The sequence below is a fragment of the Zootoca vivipara genome, chromosome Z2 (genome assembly GCF_965207765.1).
Source record: "Zootoca vivipara chromosome Z2, rZooViv2.hap1.1, whole genome shotgun sequence".
In the NCBI taxonomy this organism is placed as follows: domain Eukaryota; kingdom Metazoa; phylum Chordata; class Lepidosauria; order Squamata; family Lacertidae; genus Zootoca; species Zootoca vivipara.
This window is the reverse complement of record NC_142585.1, coordinates 38,176,329-38,194,290: the sequence shown is the minus strand read 5'-3', so window position 1 is coordinate 38,194,290 and position 17,962 is coordinate 38,176,329. Positions and strand designations below refer to the sequence as shown.

At 45.1% G+C, this 17,962-nt stretch overlaps 2 protein-coding genes across 15 annotated transcripts in view; one reads left to right on the top strand and one right to left on the bottom strand.

Annotated features, from left to right (window-relative positions):
- Positions 1–832: 832 nt before the first annotated feature.
- Positions 833–10,710, top strand: ARPC5L (actin related protein 2/3 complex subunit 5 like). Its single transcript, XM_088664870.1, has 4 exons — positions 833–1,099; positions 7,637–7,708; positions 8,711–8,887; positions 10,069–10,710. The coding sequence occupies exons 1-4, from the start codon at positions 935–937 to the stop codon at positions 10,129–10,131; spliced, it is 477 nt and encodes a 158-aa protein (XP_088520996.1). The 5' UTR covers positions 833–934; the 3' UTR covers positions 10,132–10,710.
- A 1,045-nt stretch (positions 10,711–11,755) lies between these two features.
- Positions 11,756–17,962, bottom strand: part of GOLGA1 (golgin A1) — a 38,042-nt gene continuing 31,835 nt past the window's right edge. For all 14 annotated transcript variants that reach the window (XM_035112863.3, XM_088664861.1, XM_060270528.2 and 11 more), the window contains 5 exons: positions 16,901–17,059; positions 16,318–16,377; positions 15,606–15,752; positions 14,174–14,260; positions 11,756–13,406 (listed from right to left, as the gene is read on the bottom strand). In XM_035112863.3, coding sequence (XP_034968754.1) covers positions 13,326–13,406; positions 14,174–14,260; positions 15,606–15,752; positions 16,318–16,377; positions 16,901–17,059 — 534 coding nt within the window. In that variant the 3' untranslated portion in view covers positions 11,756–13,325. The remainder of the gene's footprint in view (positions 13,407–14,173; positions 14,261–15,605; positions 15,753–16,317; positions 16,378–16,900; positions 17,060–17,962) is intronic.

The following is a 17,962-nucleotide window of genomic DNA, read 5'->3' as shown; positions in this document are numbered from 1 at the left end:
GTCCTGTTAACTAGGAATCATGGGAGTTGTAGGCCAAAACATCTGGAGGGCCAAGAGTTTCCTCGAGTCAAACCCAGCTGGACACAGCCCATGTATAATCCGCGAAGCTGCCATTTCTGCAGTAAAATAAAAAAAATTCCTTCAGTAGCACCTTAAAGACCAACTAAGTTTTTATTTTGGTATGAGCTTTCGTGTGCATGAGCAGAGATTAGGCAAGTTAACAAAACCGCCAACTCCCAAGAGACTGCGATCTACTCACAGAGTTAAAAACTGGCAGTGATCTACCACCTTTTCCAGGTCAAAGTTGTTGAGCTTTTTTCAGGAAGGAGGAAGGCCCATTTGGGGGAGGGGAGGGTCAAAGTTGTTGAGTTGTTTCAGGGATAAAATGGTTTTCCAGGGTAAAATGTTGAGCTTTTTTTAGGGGAGCCACAGTTGTTCAGCTTCTTTGCGGGAAGCCAATGATCTACCAGTGATCTACCGCAGCCATCCAGTGATCTACCAATAGATCACGATCAACCTGTTGGACATGCCTGTGGTATATGAACTGAGGCCGCGGACACGCATACGCATCTTTATTTAAAAGGTGCACGTTTAATTCGAATCCCAAATCGAAGGGAAGGGGGCGAGAGCGAGAAAGAGCTGCTCCGAGCGGGGAGGTGGGTAGGACCGGCTGGAGGCGGAGCGACACAGACCGAACGGCAGCTTCGACTCCTCGCTCTTTCCCGCCCTTCGCCCTCGCCGCAGGCAAGGCCCCGCCCAGGGGATGGGTTGGCAGCGCCTGTCAGTCAGCCCCGCCCTCGCCCTGGCAAGGCGGGCGGGTGGGGTTTCCTTTTCCGGCCAGTGCTGTCCTGAGGAGGGAAGTGTAGCATCGGCGGCGTGCGTGGCTGTGGCGGCGGCGCCTCGGGAGAGTGCCCGGCTGCCATCCGGCTCAGCTATGGCGCGGAGCTCGCTCTCCTCGCGCTTCCGCCGCCTCGACATCGATCAGTTCGACGAGAACCGCTTCGTGGAAGAGCCCGACGGCGCCGATGCGGGGAGCGGGGCCGGCGCGGCGGAGGCGGAGGGAGGAGCCGGCCCGGAGGTGGAGGCGGCGCTGCGGCAATATCCTTTCTCGGCCCAAGCGACCCCGGAGGCCCCTCGATGTCGACTGGCAAAGGCTCCCTTCCAGGGTTTCAGGCAGCCGGGTGGTGTGTGTGTGTGTCTGTCTGTCTGTCTGTCTTCCAGTCTTCCAACCCTCCCTAGAAATGCCGTTGGGGATTGAACTGGAGACCTTTCGCGAGCAAAGCATGTGCTGTGCCTCTCAGCTGTGGTCCACCCCCATTAGAGATAAAGTGAAATGTTGGTGCTGAATAAAAATATGCTTTTAAATAGAAGCACAGGAAGCTGCCTAATGCAGAGTCAGACCGTCAGTCTGCCTAGTTCAGTGTTGTCCACACGGACTGGCAGCAGCTCTCTAATAGGGTTTGAGGCAGGGGGATCTCTCCCATCCTTACCTGGGGATGCTGTTGAGGATCCAGTTAGGGCCCTTCTGCATGCAAAGTTAATGTTCTGTTGTTTGAGCAAGGACTGCTAAATAAAAAAGGAACGTAAGAAGCTGCCTTACTCCCCCCCCCCCCGTGTGCCTTAGGCATTGCTTCTCTTCAACCTCCCCCTATCCCCCCCACACCCTTACTTTTTTGGAGATCCCTTTGTTTTTGCCCACTTTTGTCTCTGTGTGCCTCAATGCCTTCATTTCCCACTACTCCTCTCCCCAGTGTGCATTGGGGCATTTCTCTGCTGCCCACCTTTCCGCCTCTTCTCCCATATGGGCCATTGCTTCTCATCTCCATTCTCCTCCCTGCTGTATTTCGTGGGGCATTCTTTTAAACCCTTTTCTCCCCATGTGCCTGGGGGCTTTCATCTTTCCCACTTCTTCTCTTCCTCCTTCCCATTGTCTTTGTATTAATCTGTGAAAAAACATCAATTTTACCCAGAACAGGGATTCTCCTTTAAGTGCAATGTGAATTGAGGGGGCACCTCATTTTTTTACCATATAGGGGAAGGACTGTAGCTCAGTGGTAGAGTCTTTGGTTTACATGCAAAGTGTCCGATATTTTCCCCCTGACATCTCCAGGTAGGACTAGGACAGAACCCAGTTTGAAATCCTGGATATCTGCTGCAAGTCAGTGTGGACAGTACAGGGAATAATGGACTCAGTAATGGGTACTGAGTGTTTGAAGGCCACTGTATTAGACTGTCCTCCTTTGCCTGATCTTTCCTTCCCTGATAGATTCTAAGGAGTTGGTTGAATTTCTTCTTGTAGCTGCTCTTATGGAGAAGGCACCATTCTTCTATTTCTCCCCCCTCCCTAGAATATTTCCGCCCACTTCACTGCTTATCAATCTCTCTCTCTGAGCAACTATCACTGAGGAGGAATGTAGACTTTGCAAGATCAGGCAAGTGCATAGTTAGCCATTTACCCTACTGTGAAACTCTGGAAAGCCTTGAGAATGTATTCATTCTCCTAAACACCTCATCTCTGACTGTCCCCTTTTGGAATTGGCCTATCCTGTCAGAATTTGCTTCACATCCGAACACTGTCTCTCCTTTTGTCTAATAAGATATCTAGAGTTGTATCCAGTGTTAGTCCTACACCCATTGAAATTGATGTGCATGTCACTCTTGGTTCATTCATTTCAGTGGTCTGAGCAGAACTTAGTTGTGCACAACCCTTAGCTTCCTATGTTTTCATTTAGTGGGGAGAGGGAGTCCTAGTACAGTAATGGACTTCATAATAACCATGTTTGCTTCCATCAGAGGGTCTGCTCATCCTTTTTTAAGAAGTCAGAGGTTGAAAAGGGAGGGGGATGGATGGAACTGGCATTTGAAAATTGCCAAGGGTAGGGTGAAGCAGCCTCTAGTGAAGGAACTGTCTTAAGGGTTGGTCCTTAGTGCCTGTAGCCTTCTGGAAGTTGCTTTACAGTACTTGTAGGGTTGCTGATTGTAGCCATTCATGTCTAGTCATTACAAGGAGAGGCAGCTTGGGTCTGGCAAATTGTGTGAGTGATCTGAGGAGCTGCAAATACCTGCAGAAACACTGTCTGAAAAATGGGTGTGTGTGCATCTGAATATGCTCTGTTGGGGAAGGGTTATGAGTGTGTAGAGACCAGGTGACGTTGCAGGGCAGGTCACCGTGGTATGAGGTTAGCCCTACCCCGCGGCTTTCTACAGTGTGTAAGCAATTAAAAACATGCGTAAGGGTCGTGAGGCATGCTTCCGTCATGCATGGAATCAGGTTTGGCAAGAAGGCACTTGCCTTACTGGATCTCTGAAGGGTGCTGGTGACAGGGGCGGGCTTGTTTGTGCCAGCCGGAATTGGCAAATGTGGCCCTGCCTGTGTCTAATGGTGAAATGGGAGCCTGTGCTTTCTGGGATGAGGAGCAGAAAGTCCAGTTAAGAGACCAACAGGTCAGGAAGCTATTGCTTCTGTCATTTCCAGGAGAGAAAGAAATATGTTAAAATATGAGTGTGTGCTTTTGCTCCAAAAAAAGGATGTGGAAATGTAACCAGAGCTGAATTGATGCAGCTCTGTCTTGGACAGTGCTTGCTGAGAGACTGAAATAATGTATTTAAAGTGTGACCTTGTACTGTCAGTAATATTCCAAGGAGGCCAGTGACAGCTGATGCACTACAAAGGACAGGAAAGGCCGCATGTTACAGAATCAATAGCTCTTTCGTGGGTTCAAGCAGTATATTTGCTGCTGGGTTTGTCCTAGCCGCTTGCTTGCTTTTGCTATCAGTAGTTGGCATGTGTATCTTTCCAGTAAGAATAACCCCATAGATTCAGGAATTAAAATAAACAATACAGTGGTACCTCGGATTAAGAACTTAATTCGTTCTGGAGGTCCGTTCTTAACCTGAAACTGTTCTTAACCTGAGGTACCACTTTAGCTAATGGGGCCTCCCTCTGCCGCCGTCGCGCGATTTCTGTTCTCATCCTGAAGCAAAGTTCTTAACCCGAGGTACTATTTCTGGGATAGTGGAGTTTGTAACCTGAAGCGTCTGTAATCCGAGGTACCACTGTATAAGCATTATGAGATGAAGGGGATGTGACTCACAATGGCAGAATTATGAACAGAAGTGTTAAATGCTTTGAGATTCTCAAGATGAGATGCTTTGAAAGTTTGAAACTTCCGGGTTCGTCCGTAACCTGAAAAGACGCAACATGAAGTGGACGTATCATGAGGTATGACTGTACAGCCTTAGGTTTGTGTGAGGCTACAGTGATGCAGTGCAGGGTTACAGTGCAGTAACCTTTAGGATTACGTATCTGCAATGCAAATGTATTCTTCACCAGATATGAATGGGGTTCTTTTACAGACAGATCTGCTTAGAAGGTATTCCATGTAGAGGTGTGAAGTTTGAAAAACATGGGTTTGCTGCACGTGAGGGTAGTTTTGTAGTGTTTGAAATTGGCCAGCTGCATTTTGCACCTGGCTCTTGGCCACTTGCGACCTGACATCTCCACCACCTGGAAGTGCATGCCGTGGGATCATTGGCTCTTGACTGTTTTCACACACCAATACCACATCCTGTAGAATTCTATCAGTTATATTTTATCTGCACAATCAGAATGAATTTCAGGAACCAAAATGCTTTTTCTGTGCAGCCTGAGCTGAAGCAGTGAACAATGTTATAATTAATTGTTGTAGCTTGTCTTCATTTACCCCACCCCACTGCCCATCCCACTGCCCTGCTCACAGTTGTGAAGAATATTCTTACATTATGAATGGTCCATATCATCATTAAGAAAAGAGGTAGGAATAGGCCAATACAAATGTGGACTGTCCCTGGATCAAGTGACTTTTCTTCTTTAACTTCTCAAAGCTTTTAACCTAGCTCAAGGTTGTCCTCTGAACTAGCCAGATGTTTAACTGATAATCATAGTCCGTCCAAAACTGGAAAATAAGACTTTTCAAGATGTCTTGCCCAAAAATGGCAACTAGACATTCCGTTTTGGAGACAGAAACCTTGGTTTAAGGACCCATTTGGTGCCTAGTTTATATATCTTGAGTTTCTAACACTAAGTGAGTGTTGTGGGTGCTTTAGGGTCTAGTCTTCATCCCTTAGTGAATGAAACAAGACATTTTGGGTGCTGTTCTTCCAGGATTTGCCAAGTTGTGAAATCACCATTACTGGTGAATTAAATCAAACCATTGAGAGACATGCAGGAAAAGAGTATTCCACTCCCTGCTGTTTTCTGCAACTTTTCGCTGAATGAATAGAGTTAAACTGGTATAAAGATGATCAGAATAACTCTGCTGCCAACCTCCGAGGGACATAACCCAGATTGTTGCTTTTATCAAGAGGTCAATGTCTTTTAAATTTGAATTATGTAACATGCATAGGTCACACAGGCTTTTTCTGTGCTGCTAGCGTATTTGGATGTCTGTCTCATTTAGTCTGTACAAAAATTTCTTTACCACTTACTGTAACCAGAGGTTTTCCTTTCCACCCTTGCCTGCAAATTCATTTGCAGTGTATAACTTTGGTGATTGGATTGAAGGAATTCCTGGTCTCACAGCAAAACTGGCCTGTGTACTGGGATGTGACAGTAAATTAGAACTGTGGTGCCGAGGAGTACGGTTGTGTATTTGCTATTTTAAAAACTTGAGTTTAATCTTCCAAACTGGTGATCTGAAACCTGACCTTTAGCACCTTACTCAAAATGTTTCTATGGTAGCTTTACTTGTTTTTGTGAGTACAAGAAAATTTGAAAGATCCTGTGTTGGTTAAAAGAGTGTTGAGAAGAAACAGGTATCAGGTAGTTGAGAAGACTGTATAGGTAGGGAGTGGGACTCACCTTAGCAACTGCCTCATGCATATTGAAGAAATCACTTCACCTTCTTGCTACTGTCTAGCTGCAAATGTTCTAGTTAGAAGCCTAAGACCAACTAAGAAGGTTGAGCAGTCTTCAATTTCTTATAGCTAGTTTTAAATTTGGGTATGTGGTGTTCATGTGGGGTGCTTGGTATATTTGAGGAAAGTGTGTGTGTGTGCACTCTAGTCCATCTCCCACCACCATTTAGCTGAAAGGACATTTGAGGCTACTTCCCTGAGAGGCAAAAAAATATAGCCTTAGTTGCTACCGGTATGTAGGCTGCTACTTGCTCACTGGTGTCAAGGCTGGAAGTCCTCTTATACGTGTGCCAGCCATGAGACTGGTTGCAGGCTATTTATTTCTTTTTTTGTGTATGTGGTGTAAACATGTGTTTGTGTATGTGTAGACGGGTCTTTGCAAGTTTAGCAGCCCTAATTCATTTTAGTGAAAGGTTTGAACTTTGTATGGGTTTAAATCAGGGGTCCCCAGACTACGGCCTGGGGGGCCACATACTGCTCGCGAGGCTCTTTTATGCGGCCCCTGGGGACCCCCACCGCCCACTCTTACCGGCGCGGCTACCCACTTCCAACCCGGAAAAGCTACGGAAATAGCTTGTGCACATGCGCAAGCATCGTTTCCGGTGTACTTCTGGGTCGGAGGAGGCTTCTGCACATGCACACAAGCTATTTTCGGTGCTTTCCAGGTCGGGAGTGTGCCAGAAATAGCGTTTGCGCTTGCGCATGGGCATACACGGCTGTGCGCTCCCCCGCCTTCCAGCCCGAAGCCAGAAAAGTTTGGGGACCCCTGGTTTAAATGCCTTGCAGCCACTGGTAACACCAGCTCACTGCTGCTGTGAGTTCAGTCTTCACTGATTTCAGCTAAGTAAAGTAAAGACAACCATAAATAAATAAGGGGAACTTTTAATTTTTAGTATGTTTGTGGAAATTTAATAATAAATGCAGCCTTTTTGTCTACTGTTCCCTTGGTGTCTTTTCTGATTCCTCGGTATCCTGGCAGCCGCATAAGTGGAACATACTATTATTATCATTTTAAAGAAGCTTTAAGGAGAAAGATTAACAAAATCAGATTTGTTGTAATAATGGGAGAGTTATACTGATAAGTTCCAAGCATGTCTGAGACATCAGGTTTCCCTGATCCGATGGCTGTCACTTCTGCTTTGGATGATAAAGGGTTTCCTGTCAACTACAATGTGAGCACTTTCTTTTAATAAGTGTAGAGGAGATTGACCTTGGCATGGGAGGAGGCCTTCCTTGCAATCAGTGATGCTTTGTGTGAAGGAGATTCTAATGGATTCCTTGTGGAGTAATTTCAGGGCAACAAAAAATGAAAGGCACTAAATAGTGTTCATCGCATGGGAGAGGGGAGCAAGTTCTAATTTTGGAAGACTGGTTCCAGCTTCAATGTTTTTCCTTTATTTGCTTGATAAGTGAAGTACCTTGTGGGGCATCTTTGCCTGCCTCACACGCACTCAACAGATGCTCGGTTCTGTAACTGGTGAATTAGGGATTGTAGTGGCAGAAGCCAGGTCGTCAGCATTTCCTTTACTAGATGGAATTGTAGGCTGCCTGGCAATGGTTGGGTTTCCTCAGGGTTGGCCAGTGCCCAAATTGATGTCATTGGGTCTAGCTAATGTGGCACTGTGCAGCAAGTGCTGAGAGACCCTGGTTAAATTTCCAGGCCTGGTACAGGGTGCTGGTTTTGTGGGTGTTGTGTGGGTCAGCTTAATTGCTTTAGTTCCTTGACTTACGTGGCTGCACAGGTGATATGCTCAGAGCTTTCCACGCGGCTTTACAGAATTCTCCTGTCAACACAAAGAACCATGCAGCAAAGGTAAGTTGAATCCTGGAGGCGGTCATTGTCGTGATAATCAGAAATGCTTAGAATCTGGAGACCTTCTGGGTACAAACACTAGAATGTAGGTGGCTGTCTCCCACTAGTGAGGGCACCCTTTTTTTGTATTGGACTTATTTTTTAAAAAAACAACACAAGCCATCAAGAGTGTCATTATTACATAAACAAATCCCACATTGCCAAAGTCTTGACATCCTCATTGAAGAGGAAGAACAAGTGTCATTTTTAATCCTCCAAGAACATCTTTCCAGAGATTGTGTTACAGTTACGCTTAGTTGTGGCAGTATAAGTAAAGAAGCTACTCCATATATCTTCATAAATGGAGTCTTCCACCCCTTCCTGATGCCACAGCTCCAACATATTAGGGGCATGGTTCTTCCCAATGTCTTGCTACTACCAGGGCTTTTTTCAGCCAGATCTCACCAGAACTTAGTTCTGGCACCTCTCAGGTGGGCACCATTGCCATTTTAAGTTCATGGTGAGTTCCAGCCCCTTTTTTGTTAGAAAAATAACAGTGGCTACCACCAATATAACAGCAGTCAATCAAAAGTTCACCAAGCTAAGGGTATCTTTTTTGTCAGAGAAGGTTCTGAGCATTCCTCCTTTAATCAACATCCATTAGTCATTAATCACCATTACTAGGTATCATAAAATGTAAAAGATAATACTGTAGTACTGTGGAACAATCTTATAAAACACAGTGGTTTCTCATTGACAAGGGAGATGCACTCTATACATGCCCATGTGTTTTATTTTCCACCCCTCCTTTTTTGATCTCTAGATCTTCATTCACTGCCCTATTGACCCCATAAGGTCAATATTGACCTGTTTGGGAAAGACTGATCGAGTGTGTTTTTTGGTAATATGAAAAGACTTGTTTCTGGATCCTGTCTTTGCTGTTAAGTGAGTTCCTGGGAAACAGCTGGTATCAGTTGGGTTGTATTTGCGGTCTTATTCTTCTCTTGTTGCCTGTCTCTCCAGGAGCGGGCCCAGGAAGTGGTGCTGAAGGTTCTGACCTCCTTTAGAGGCAGTGAGATTGAGCAGGCTGTGAACTCCTTAGACAGCAACGGTATTGACTTGTTAATGAAGTACATTTATAAAGGATTTGAAAAGCCAACAGAAAATAGCAGTGCAATACTACTCCAGTGGCATGAAAAGGTAGGTGATTTCTCTTCCAACTTGGAGGTCCTATTCCACATGGTTCAGCTGGTCAGGTCTATTTTTGAAGGGTCAGTGACCTGTCACCGCCCACCTGTACAAAACACTCTTGCCTGCAAGAGGATGAGGATTGGGGCGAGGTAGGGGAGGGGCTCTTGAGAAATGTAGACTATGGAGGGATGAAAATGCAACATACAAAATTAGAGTTGATGGCAAGAAAGACATAAATGTTGTACCAGCCTTTCTGTTAGTGACTCTTCCAGGGTTGGCAATGCAGAGATACTCAATACTTGCCTCTCAAGAGGTGCAGATGTACCAGTGGGCGGGTTGGGGACGGACGACTTTTGTGTTCTCATGACAACATGAAACCTGTTTCTGCTTGCTTTCGTTTCCAATGGAAACGACAGCTTATGCCCAAAGTGGGCTGATGTTGCGGGGACGGGGAGTGTGGAGTTTGTGAAATCAGATAGCTTAGAAAGAAGAGTTTCTGTGTGACCTGCCAGGCTCAGAGCAGCAAGGTGTTTCCAAGAGAGGTTTGGTACAGTGCCTAGCTTGTGCACCATTGCTTGCACCACTCTGCAGGGCTGTAAGTGCAAAGAAATGAAGCCTGCCTTCTGCTGCGGTTTCTCACAGCTTCCAAGAGCAAATTCAGCCACCTGAGGGTAAGAAGCTGCACCTGCCTAAAGCCATTACAACTCTAGGGTTAGGGAGGCAAGCCTTGCTTATGGTTTCCCCATCCCACAAACACAGAAGACTCTGAATTAAGACTAGCAGAAGCTCTCATCCTCGTCTATTCAAGCACAGCATTCTCCCTATCTTATTGCCTGGCCTGGGGCATGGGGTAAAGTGATTCATAGAGCCAAAGGGCTAACAATAAGGGGGAATCAGTGAACTCCACATAAAAAAGCAACATTAAAGTCAGCAGAAAACTGATTGGTTCTCCCCCCCCCACCCAAAAAAAAAAAAAGAAACGAAAAAAGAAACAGGAGAGATTTATACAGCCTGGTTAGTCAGCCCATAAAACTAACTGGTCTTACATGACGAGGTGGTGGACCTTTTTAGAAGTTCTGCAGATTGGGTGAGCACAAATGCTTATCACTCACTGCCTCATTTGCTGGGGTCACTCACTGCCTCATTTGAATTGGCCCATAAAATAACATTTATTTTTCTTCCAATTGCAGGCATTAGCAGTAGGTGGCCTAGGCTCCATAGTCAGAGTCCTGACTGCACGAAAAACTGTTTAAAAGACTTTATGTTCTCTGGAATTGAGAAACCAAGAACTCTGCTGGAGTCAGGAGGAAGTACTGGCTACACCGACACTTTGGTCCACTCTTCTAGGAACCACAATCTACTGAAATACTGTGTGTGTATGTGGCAGGCGAGGGTGTCCTTCCTCCCTCTCTTGGAACAGTGTCCTTTTAAACAGAGGTGGTGGTGGTGGTGGGGCAGTTTTATGTATTCTTGTTTTCTGACTATCAAGGCAGGAGCTGGGAGGGGAGTGTGTTGTGAAGGGAAGTGGGGGCAGCCCGTTTGTGTGCAAGCACCTGCTTCCAGAGCAGCTACTGCTCTAGCCAAGTGTGTGTGGGTGAGTGAGACATTAATTTAAATTTAACAATTATTTGGGATTTTCGAATGGGGCGGGGTGGGGAGCTGTGATGTCAGATGCAAAACGAGAAGACCATGTTTTGGGGGTTGGAAAAGGGTTTTATTATGCAAGAGAGCTTTTTGTACATAGTTGAGACTTGGTGGGCTAAGTATGAAGTTGGTTTCATGTAAAGTGCCTGCTGCTCTTTCAAAATAAAGTTCTTGGATGGTGAGAATAATTAGCAATGGATTTTAATGGGAGTGGGCTGTACTCTTTTCTGCCTATACATCCAAACATATACATTATGCACACCCACACACATTCTCTCTGCCAGGTTGTTGTTGTTTTTTTAAAAAAATAACCTACTGCTACTGTGTGGTAGAGCTTTCATTTTTTCCCATGGATGTTACTTAGTTCTCCATACATTCTTGCCTAGGAAGCTTAGCTTTTGTATTTCAGTCATGCACCATTTGGGTTTGAGGAAGCTGAAATTGATATTGATAAGGTGCAAGGCAGCAGTAGTCTGCTATATATATATATATATATATATATATATATATATATATATATATAAGAATCCAGATTTTCCACATTCAGACACTAATCTCAAGCTGCTAACTAGTTGCCCATCTCCCCCCCCCAAAGATAGTGGTAGACAGAGGAGTCTTTTGTCAAAATAACACACTGTACAAGTCTTCCTAGAGCAGATCAAAGCCTAGTTTCCATAATAGCAGCTGCTAAGATGCCTTTAGGAAGCCCACAAAGTAGGACCCTTTGTTCTTGCAGGGTAGTGTGGCGCCATTAGAGGTTGGTTAAAAGCAAGACAGCTTGGTTTTATAATCCTGCTTTAAGGTTGCCCTGTTACTGTATTGTAAAGTATTACAGCCCAGAGAAAACACAGTACTGTATAGTACCTTCTTAATTTGAAATTGAGAAGGTGAAGTGCTGCTTCGACTGTGAAGCTGAGAATGGAGTCCATTCTTTTCAGGAACCTGCACAATAGACTTGCAAGTGGACTGTAGGGATAATAAGTAAAGCAGTGCAGTTGAAATAGGCACCTGGCAGGAAAGGTGATGTGGGGTTTTTAACCCTGAATGGGGAGACAGATGGCAGGAGGACTGTTCACATTGTCAGGAAGACAAAGCCTGCCTCTTCTATGTTTAAAAAGAGAAGAGAGAACTAATTCCACATGCCCAGTGAAAAACTTTTCCATTAAGCAACCCTAGGCAAGGCTTGGAACCTCCAATGCTACGTTAAGTATATACCATGAAGCACGAAGATAATTAAGTTGCCTCAAGTTTTAATTAAAAATGTATTGCACCACAATTAGGACTCTACAAGCCATTACATAATACAGTCCATATGTACACAGAATGAATGGACTTCCCAAGTGTCCATAAAAGCTTTTTTCTACATACACTCCAAAGGTGGTTTGTGTTTTCTTTGTACAAGGAGAAAAAGTGCATTGGTTGCTACCGTTGAATGAATATACACACCTCATTCCTGCTCTGATACCTTAAAAGAATTCAACACTAAGGCTACTATAGAGTCCTGCCCAAGAGGGTTTCCTTACAATACCTTAAAAAAAGGTGACTCTGGGAAAATACAATAAAGTATCAACCAGTAGAAATTTTACGCTGTGCTCTTGCTAAGAAAAACCAACTCCACCATGGCTGATTTTTTCTTCTTAATAAGCACTTTGTAAACAAAAATATACTGTAGCTTAGCAATATGCAGTGGCAATATTAAAACTGCAAAATATTAAAACTGCTCTCTTAACATGGTTGATGTTCTGTACAGAATAGACAGTATCTTTACATAGACTGGTTAATAAAAAATATAGGGGTGGGTGGGTGTGGAGGGCTTTTTTGTTTGGTTTAATAACTAAAGAAAAAAAGAATTCTTAAGCAAGGTCATGTACTTCGTTTCTTCTTTCTAATGAGCCAAACTGACTGCTACCTTCAAATAGTGTAAAAAAAATTAACTGTGATTATGTGAGGAGCTCCCCATCTGTTAAAAGAAGCAACATGGATTGCTAGTGTTGCTGCTGAAATGGAGCTAGGATATGATGTCAGAGGCTGATGCACCTGCAGCTCTCCGCCGCCCCCTTCCCTGCAAGCAAATTCAGCTAGAGGTGAAACAGAAAATGTTCTCTCAAAGCAACCTCGTCACCTTACTGTTTTTACTTTAAAAATGAGAGGCCGCCACCCTCCTTCTGCTCTGCAACCTGCTATGTTCGTCTAGAAAGGTAAGGCAAGTACATGAAAGCTTTGTGAAGACCACTTAATCATTTTTCTTTTAAGAAAAATAAAGCTGGCCCTGGGCTGAAGCAGATGGGGCTGTTTGTGAATGCACCAGCAGTTTCAGTCAGCCTTGGTGAAGCAGTTCTGAGAAGAAAGGGAGATGTTATCAGTCTGAGAGCAGAATTGCTCCCCATCCCCACCCCACCCCAGCAAGGTTTTCTACACTTTCTGGAATGATGTAAGTGCAACACAGACACATGCACTTGTTCCTCGACATACGACACTCGGATTTCTGTTTGTGACAGAAGCTGCCCCATGCTGCTAATTCCTGCCACCAGAAACACAACCGCTTGGGTTCCACAAGGCCTCAGAAGCTAGGGCCATTTGTTATCACTAAATGATGGAATAGGGAGAGGGGGTGTCAGGCTGCAGCAAAGGACACTCCTTTTACAGTACAGCTTTGTAAACAATTTTTCAAAGTTCTTGTACAAAAATACTGTGGTGACAGCAATAAAGACACCACCACCTCAGCTGGTGGGTGCAGCATCCTTTTCATAGAAAAAAAAGCAGCTGGAGGCAGGCAGCACATCCTTGGGTCAGGGAGGGGCACTCACGACCACGGAGTCCTTGGACTTGAGATGGAGGGTCGGATGCTGCCCCTGGGAGATGGTTTTGACCCAAACCACGACATCTGGCAGAAGGACACAAAAAAAGACACACCGTTAACTGAGCAGCTAAACATTAGGGACAAATGAGGGTGGAAAATCTGAATAAAGCTATATGCATCTGCAAAGTCCCAGCAGAACAAAAATGGGGAGCAAGAAGTTGATACCCTGAAAGATTCCACAAAGATATATAGGTTGAAAAGCTATTACTAGGCCAGGCTGGGGTGTGAAGCTAATGCAGAAAAGTGACAGGGAGGCAATCTAAGTATAATGCAATACAGACAAAATTAAGCATGGGTCTTTGAGGACAGATACAAGAATCCATCAGCAGCCAGGAAGAACAGAGGAGGCACCAGGACATGGACTTCTGAACAGTGTACTGTATGTATGTATACATGGAAAGAAGTCAACTCTGGAGTTGATAGAAGTGCAAAGAAGAGCTGCATACCCTTGATATGGCCTAGGACTAGGTGACCCATTGCCATGTAGCAGCAGCAATTCACAAGCACATTAGAAAAAGGGCTGAACTTAAATATACTTAAATATATACTGAGCTTAAATAAATATACTTGATGCATGCACCCTGTAATGCTAATGGCAATGTGGCTGAGACCCAAATCAAAAAAGAAGATTCACAAAGCACATGTGATGGGAGGACTGCAACAAAAGCTCCATTTCTGGCACATAGACCCACAATGCCTGCTTCACGCATCCAAGCTATCCCTTGATATAGGGGTCATCAAATGACGGAAGATGCCCAAGTGAACTTGTAAGAGTTCAAGCAAAGTCTTACCTTATACTCCAAGGTTTCCTTGAGCATGTTTTCTTCCTCTTGAGAGAAGTTTAGCAACACAGACATGGCTTTTATCAGGTGGAATGCCTGAAATGCAATAGCTGGTGAGTCGCAATGGATTGTTATGTATACCCCTTACAGATCTGATCACAGAGGTACAGCCAACTAGCTAGAGAAGAATACTTGTCACTCTTAGTGTCTACTAGTGGGAAATGCTGGTGCTGCTGTGAGTTTGGGGGCTATGTGCACACACAAAAACATATCCACACAGCAACGCAGGGCTCTGACCTGACCTGGAGAACAATGACCTGGTCTCAAATCAATTTGTGTGGGTTGTGGGGGAACCTAATGCTTATTAAGGTTTAATCTGATCTGCCATCTTGAGTCAAAATGACATCTAAATGGTGACAAAGTCCACTGCCCCCACATTGGGAACCCTCCTGCTGAGTTAGGCACTGAATCTATGCCAAAAAATGGACAGAGTCCAAAGTGATGTTTCAACCCTTCATCTTGATTCGAAATGGCAAATACTGACAAGGACTGCTGCCTCCACCTCAGTAACCTTTGTACTGTGTTTGGAGATGGTTTTGTATTTTTCTATGCATAAGATGATGATTTTTGCTTTTAAAAAATTAGGCAAAAATTGGGTGTTGTCTTATACACAGATAGTGAATGCAGAAGGGGGATGTGCAGTTAATGGCAGCAGCAAGCAGGAGATTGGCAGCGGCGATTGGGTGGGTGATTGGTGGCTGCGGCAAGGCCTGCTGGTGATTGGCTGTAACTGCGGCAACTGGTCAGGCGATTACCAGCTGTGGCGAGGCGGGCAGTCAATTGGCGGCTGTGGCAAGTGGGCTGTTGGTGGCGGTGAGCGGGCAGACGATCGGCTGCGGCAAAATGTGCAATCGGCAGTGGCTGTGGCAAGCGATTGGCAGTGGCGGGCAGGCAGGTGAGCGATTGGCAAAAGTGACCTCCCCCATCCCCACCCCAAAAAAGCTAAACAACTTAATTTCTTAATTTGGGGTTTAAAAAATTGGGGTAGTCTTATACATAGGTGTGTCTTATACACGGAAAAATGTGGTATTTGGAGAGGTGGTTGAATCCATAGAGAACAAATGGACAAACCACATTCCAAAATATATAGTAGAAAATAGTGGACTAGACTTCTGTGTTCCAAGCTGAGATCCCTGAGGTACTAGCTTACTGTGGTTAATTTTGTATGTATGCTTCATCAAGGTGGCAGGCAAAAATATTCTGAATTTGAACTTATGTTTTCACATTTGATTCAGCTTCAGTGGAAGTCACATGGAACTTATTACCTGAGGCATGTTGATTCACAGCCAAAAGCAAAATAAAGAGGGAGGAAACTGGAGGGCGGGGCAGGAGGATGAGGACAAGTTAAAATGGCATTGTCAGTAAAACATGTTTTTCTTACCTCTGATTCCCGGCAGGACATAAATTTTAGCACCACATGCTTAAGGTACTCAAAGTTTATCTCTCGGGAGTCATTCAGATCGGAGTTGTTTGTTACAGTCAAGGCAGCAGTGGGGACTTCAGGGACCTCACCATCGGGTCGCATTTTCTGAAAAGGGCAAAAGCCAGTGCTAGCTTTAAGGGACAGGCAAAGCCGTCATGTCCAACACTCCTGAAGCCAGGCCTCACATCCCCCAAGGCCATTCTGGAGAGCAAGAAACAAAAGGGCCCTGCTGGGGCTGCATATATGCCACACTATTAAATTCTGCCCGCCCCCCCCCCCCCGGGCGACTATAGTAACCTCCATAAATTATGCAAACTGGGCAGCTCATTCACAGCAAGCGCTCACTAATTTGGATCATTTGTTCCAGTTATGCTAGCTAGTCCCCAACAACACTTGAGAAAATTCAGGTCACCACTCAGGCTTCCAAAACACCAGTAGTATTACCGATGCATATATTCATCCCCATAAGTGCTAGAAACTTGTCTTTACAATAAAATTTGGGGAAATTGACATCCTCAAGAAACTGAATTCTACTTCTGCCACCAAATTCAGCACTCCCCCCCCCTTTGCATGCTAAAATCATGGCATGCACACGCGCACACAGTGACACACACCAAACTAGTCCCTATGATAATGACAGAGACTGCCATTCAGCATAAGCTGAACTCACCAATTCTTTCTGCAAGGTTTTCTTCAGCTCTGCCATCCTCTGCTGCAGCTGCTTTATTGTCTACCAGAGGAGAAAGGGTAGGGAGAGAACGTCAGTTCACAAGTCTGGCCATCAGTAAAAGCCACTTCACCTCAACTATCAAGCCTTTTCCACAATGGCTCCCCACTTTTGGGATGCTCTCCCCAGGGAGGCTCGCCTGGCACCTTCATTACATATCTTTAGGTGCCAGGCAAAAACATCCTTCTTCTCCCAAGCTTTTGGCTAATTAAACAACCTATGTATGGCCTTTTAAACTGGGTGCTGGTGGTATTGTTTTGACTTGGACTCCCGGAACTGTTCAAAAACCAAGGCACGGCTTCCGATTGGCTGCAGGAGCTTCCTGCACTCAGTTGGAAGCTGTGGAAGCCACATTGGATGTTTGGCTTCCAAAAAAGTTCGTAAACCGGAACACTCACTTCCGGGTTTGCGGCGTTCGGGAGCCAATTTGTTTGGGAGTCAAGCTGTTCAACAACCAAGGTATATCAGAAACAACCGGAAGCAGGGGGAAAGTAGGAGAGAGGCTTATGAACAGTTAAACCCACACCTTGTTCTTCTCTGCGATTTGCTGTTCCATGTCTCTGTTTTCCTTCTGGAGCTGGACAATATCAGTGGCAGCCACCTCCCCGTTTGGCTCTGTTTCCCCATCTTCAGAGGGACACAGATGCTTTTTCAGGGCTGCAGAAGTCAGTTCTAAAGTAGCAGCCTAGCATGAGGTAAAAACAGGGGCTGGATTTAGCAAGATCAGAGAGGCAACAAAAAGAGAGCTAGTGTACAACCTGAAAAGACTTGGGACAAGTAGGTTTCTCCTGGCCACATATGAAGGGGCAGGGTGGGTGAGAAGAGATAAGCAAGCACCAAAACCACAGGAATAATAGCTGCACCAAGCTACAAGCAGCCAATATGGGTCAAAAGGCTGTGCTGGCACCTCCAAAACAGATTAAAGAAAGCTTAAGGTAGAAGCAGCGCACCTGTGATAGGTAACCCAAATTCCGAAAACCTGCATAAATTGTGTTTATTTTGCATATACACGTATGTGTTTTGCTTCCACAATCATGGGAAGTGTTAAGGATTTATAAAGGGCATGGAAATCTTACATAGCAACCCTTCTGGCTTCTGAGATTTCATCAGACATTGCCCACAAACTCAAGTGCATCTTTGCATCCATAAGGCTGGAAACTTGTCAGTTTTTTTTTAAAAAAGAAAACAAAATTGTTGGGATTTTAAAATCTGTCACAGTAGGTGGAGCCACAGTCAACACATTCTAGTTTTGGCTCCACCTTTGCCTTTGTTGAGTTCTGCCAAGGCAACACAAAAACTAAGGAGGCGACACTGAGTTGTTCCCGCCCTTCCTGTCCCCAATTGTAAGGAAGTAGGTAGGAGGGTGGATGACAGCAGACCAAGACTGGTGTGTGTGTGTGTGTGTGTGTGTGTGTGTGTGTGTGTGTGTGTGTGTGTGTCCCATTTCCCCCCTAATGACATTATGGTTTGGCTGAAATCTGAAATTCTCCAGTGTACTAAATGGGGAGGTCCATGGGCTGGAGGTTCCCCACTGCTGCAGTGTTCTAGCACTGAAGAGAGGAACATTCAAGAGGAAAAGTCACAGTGT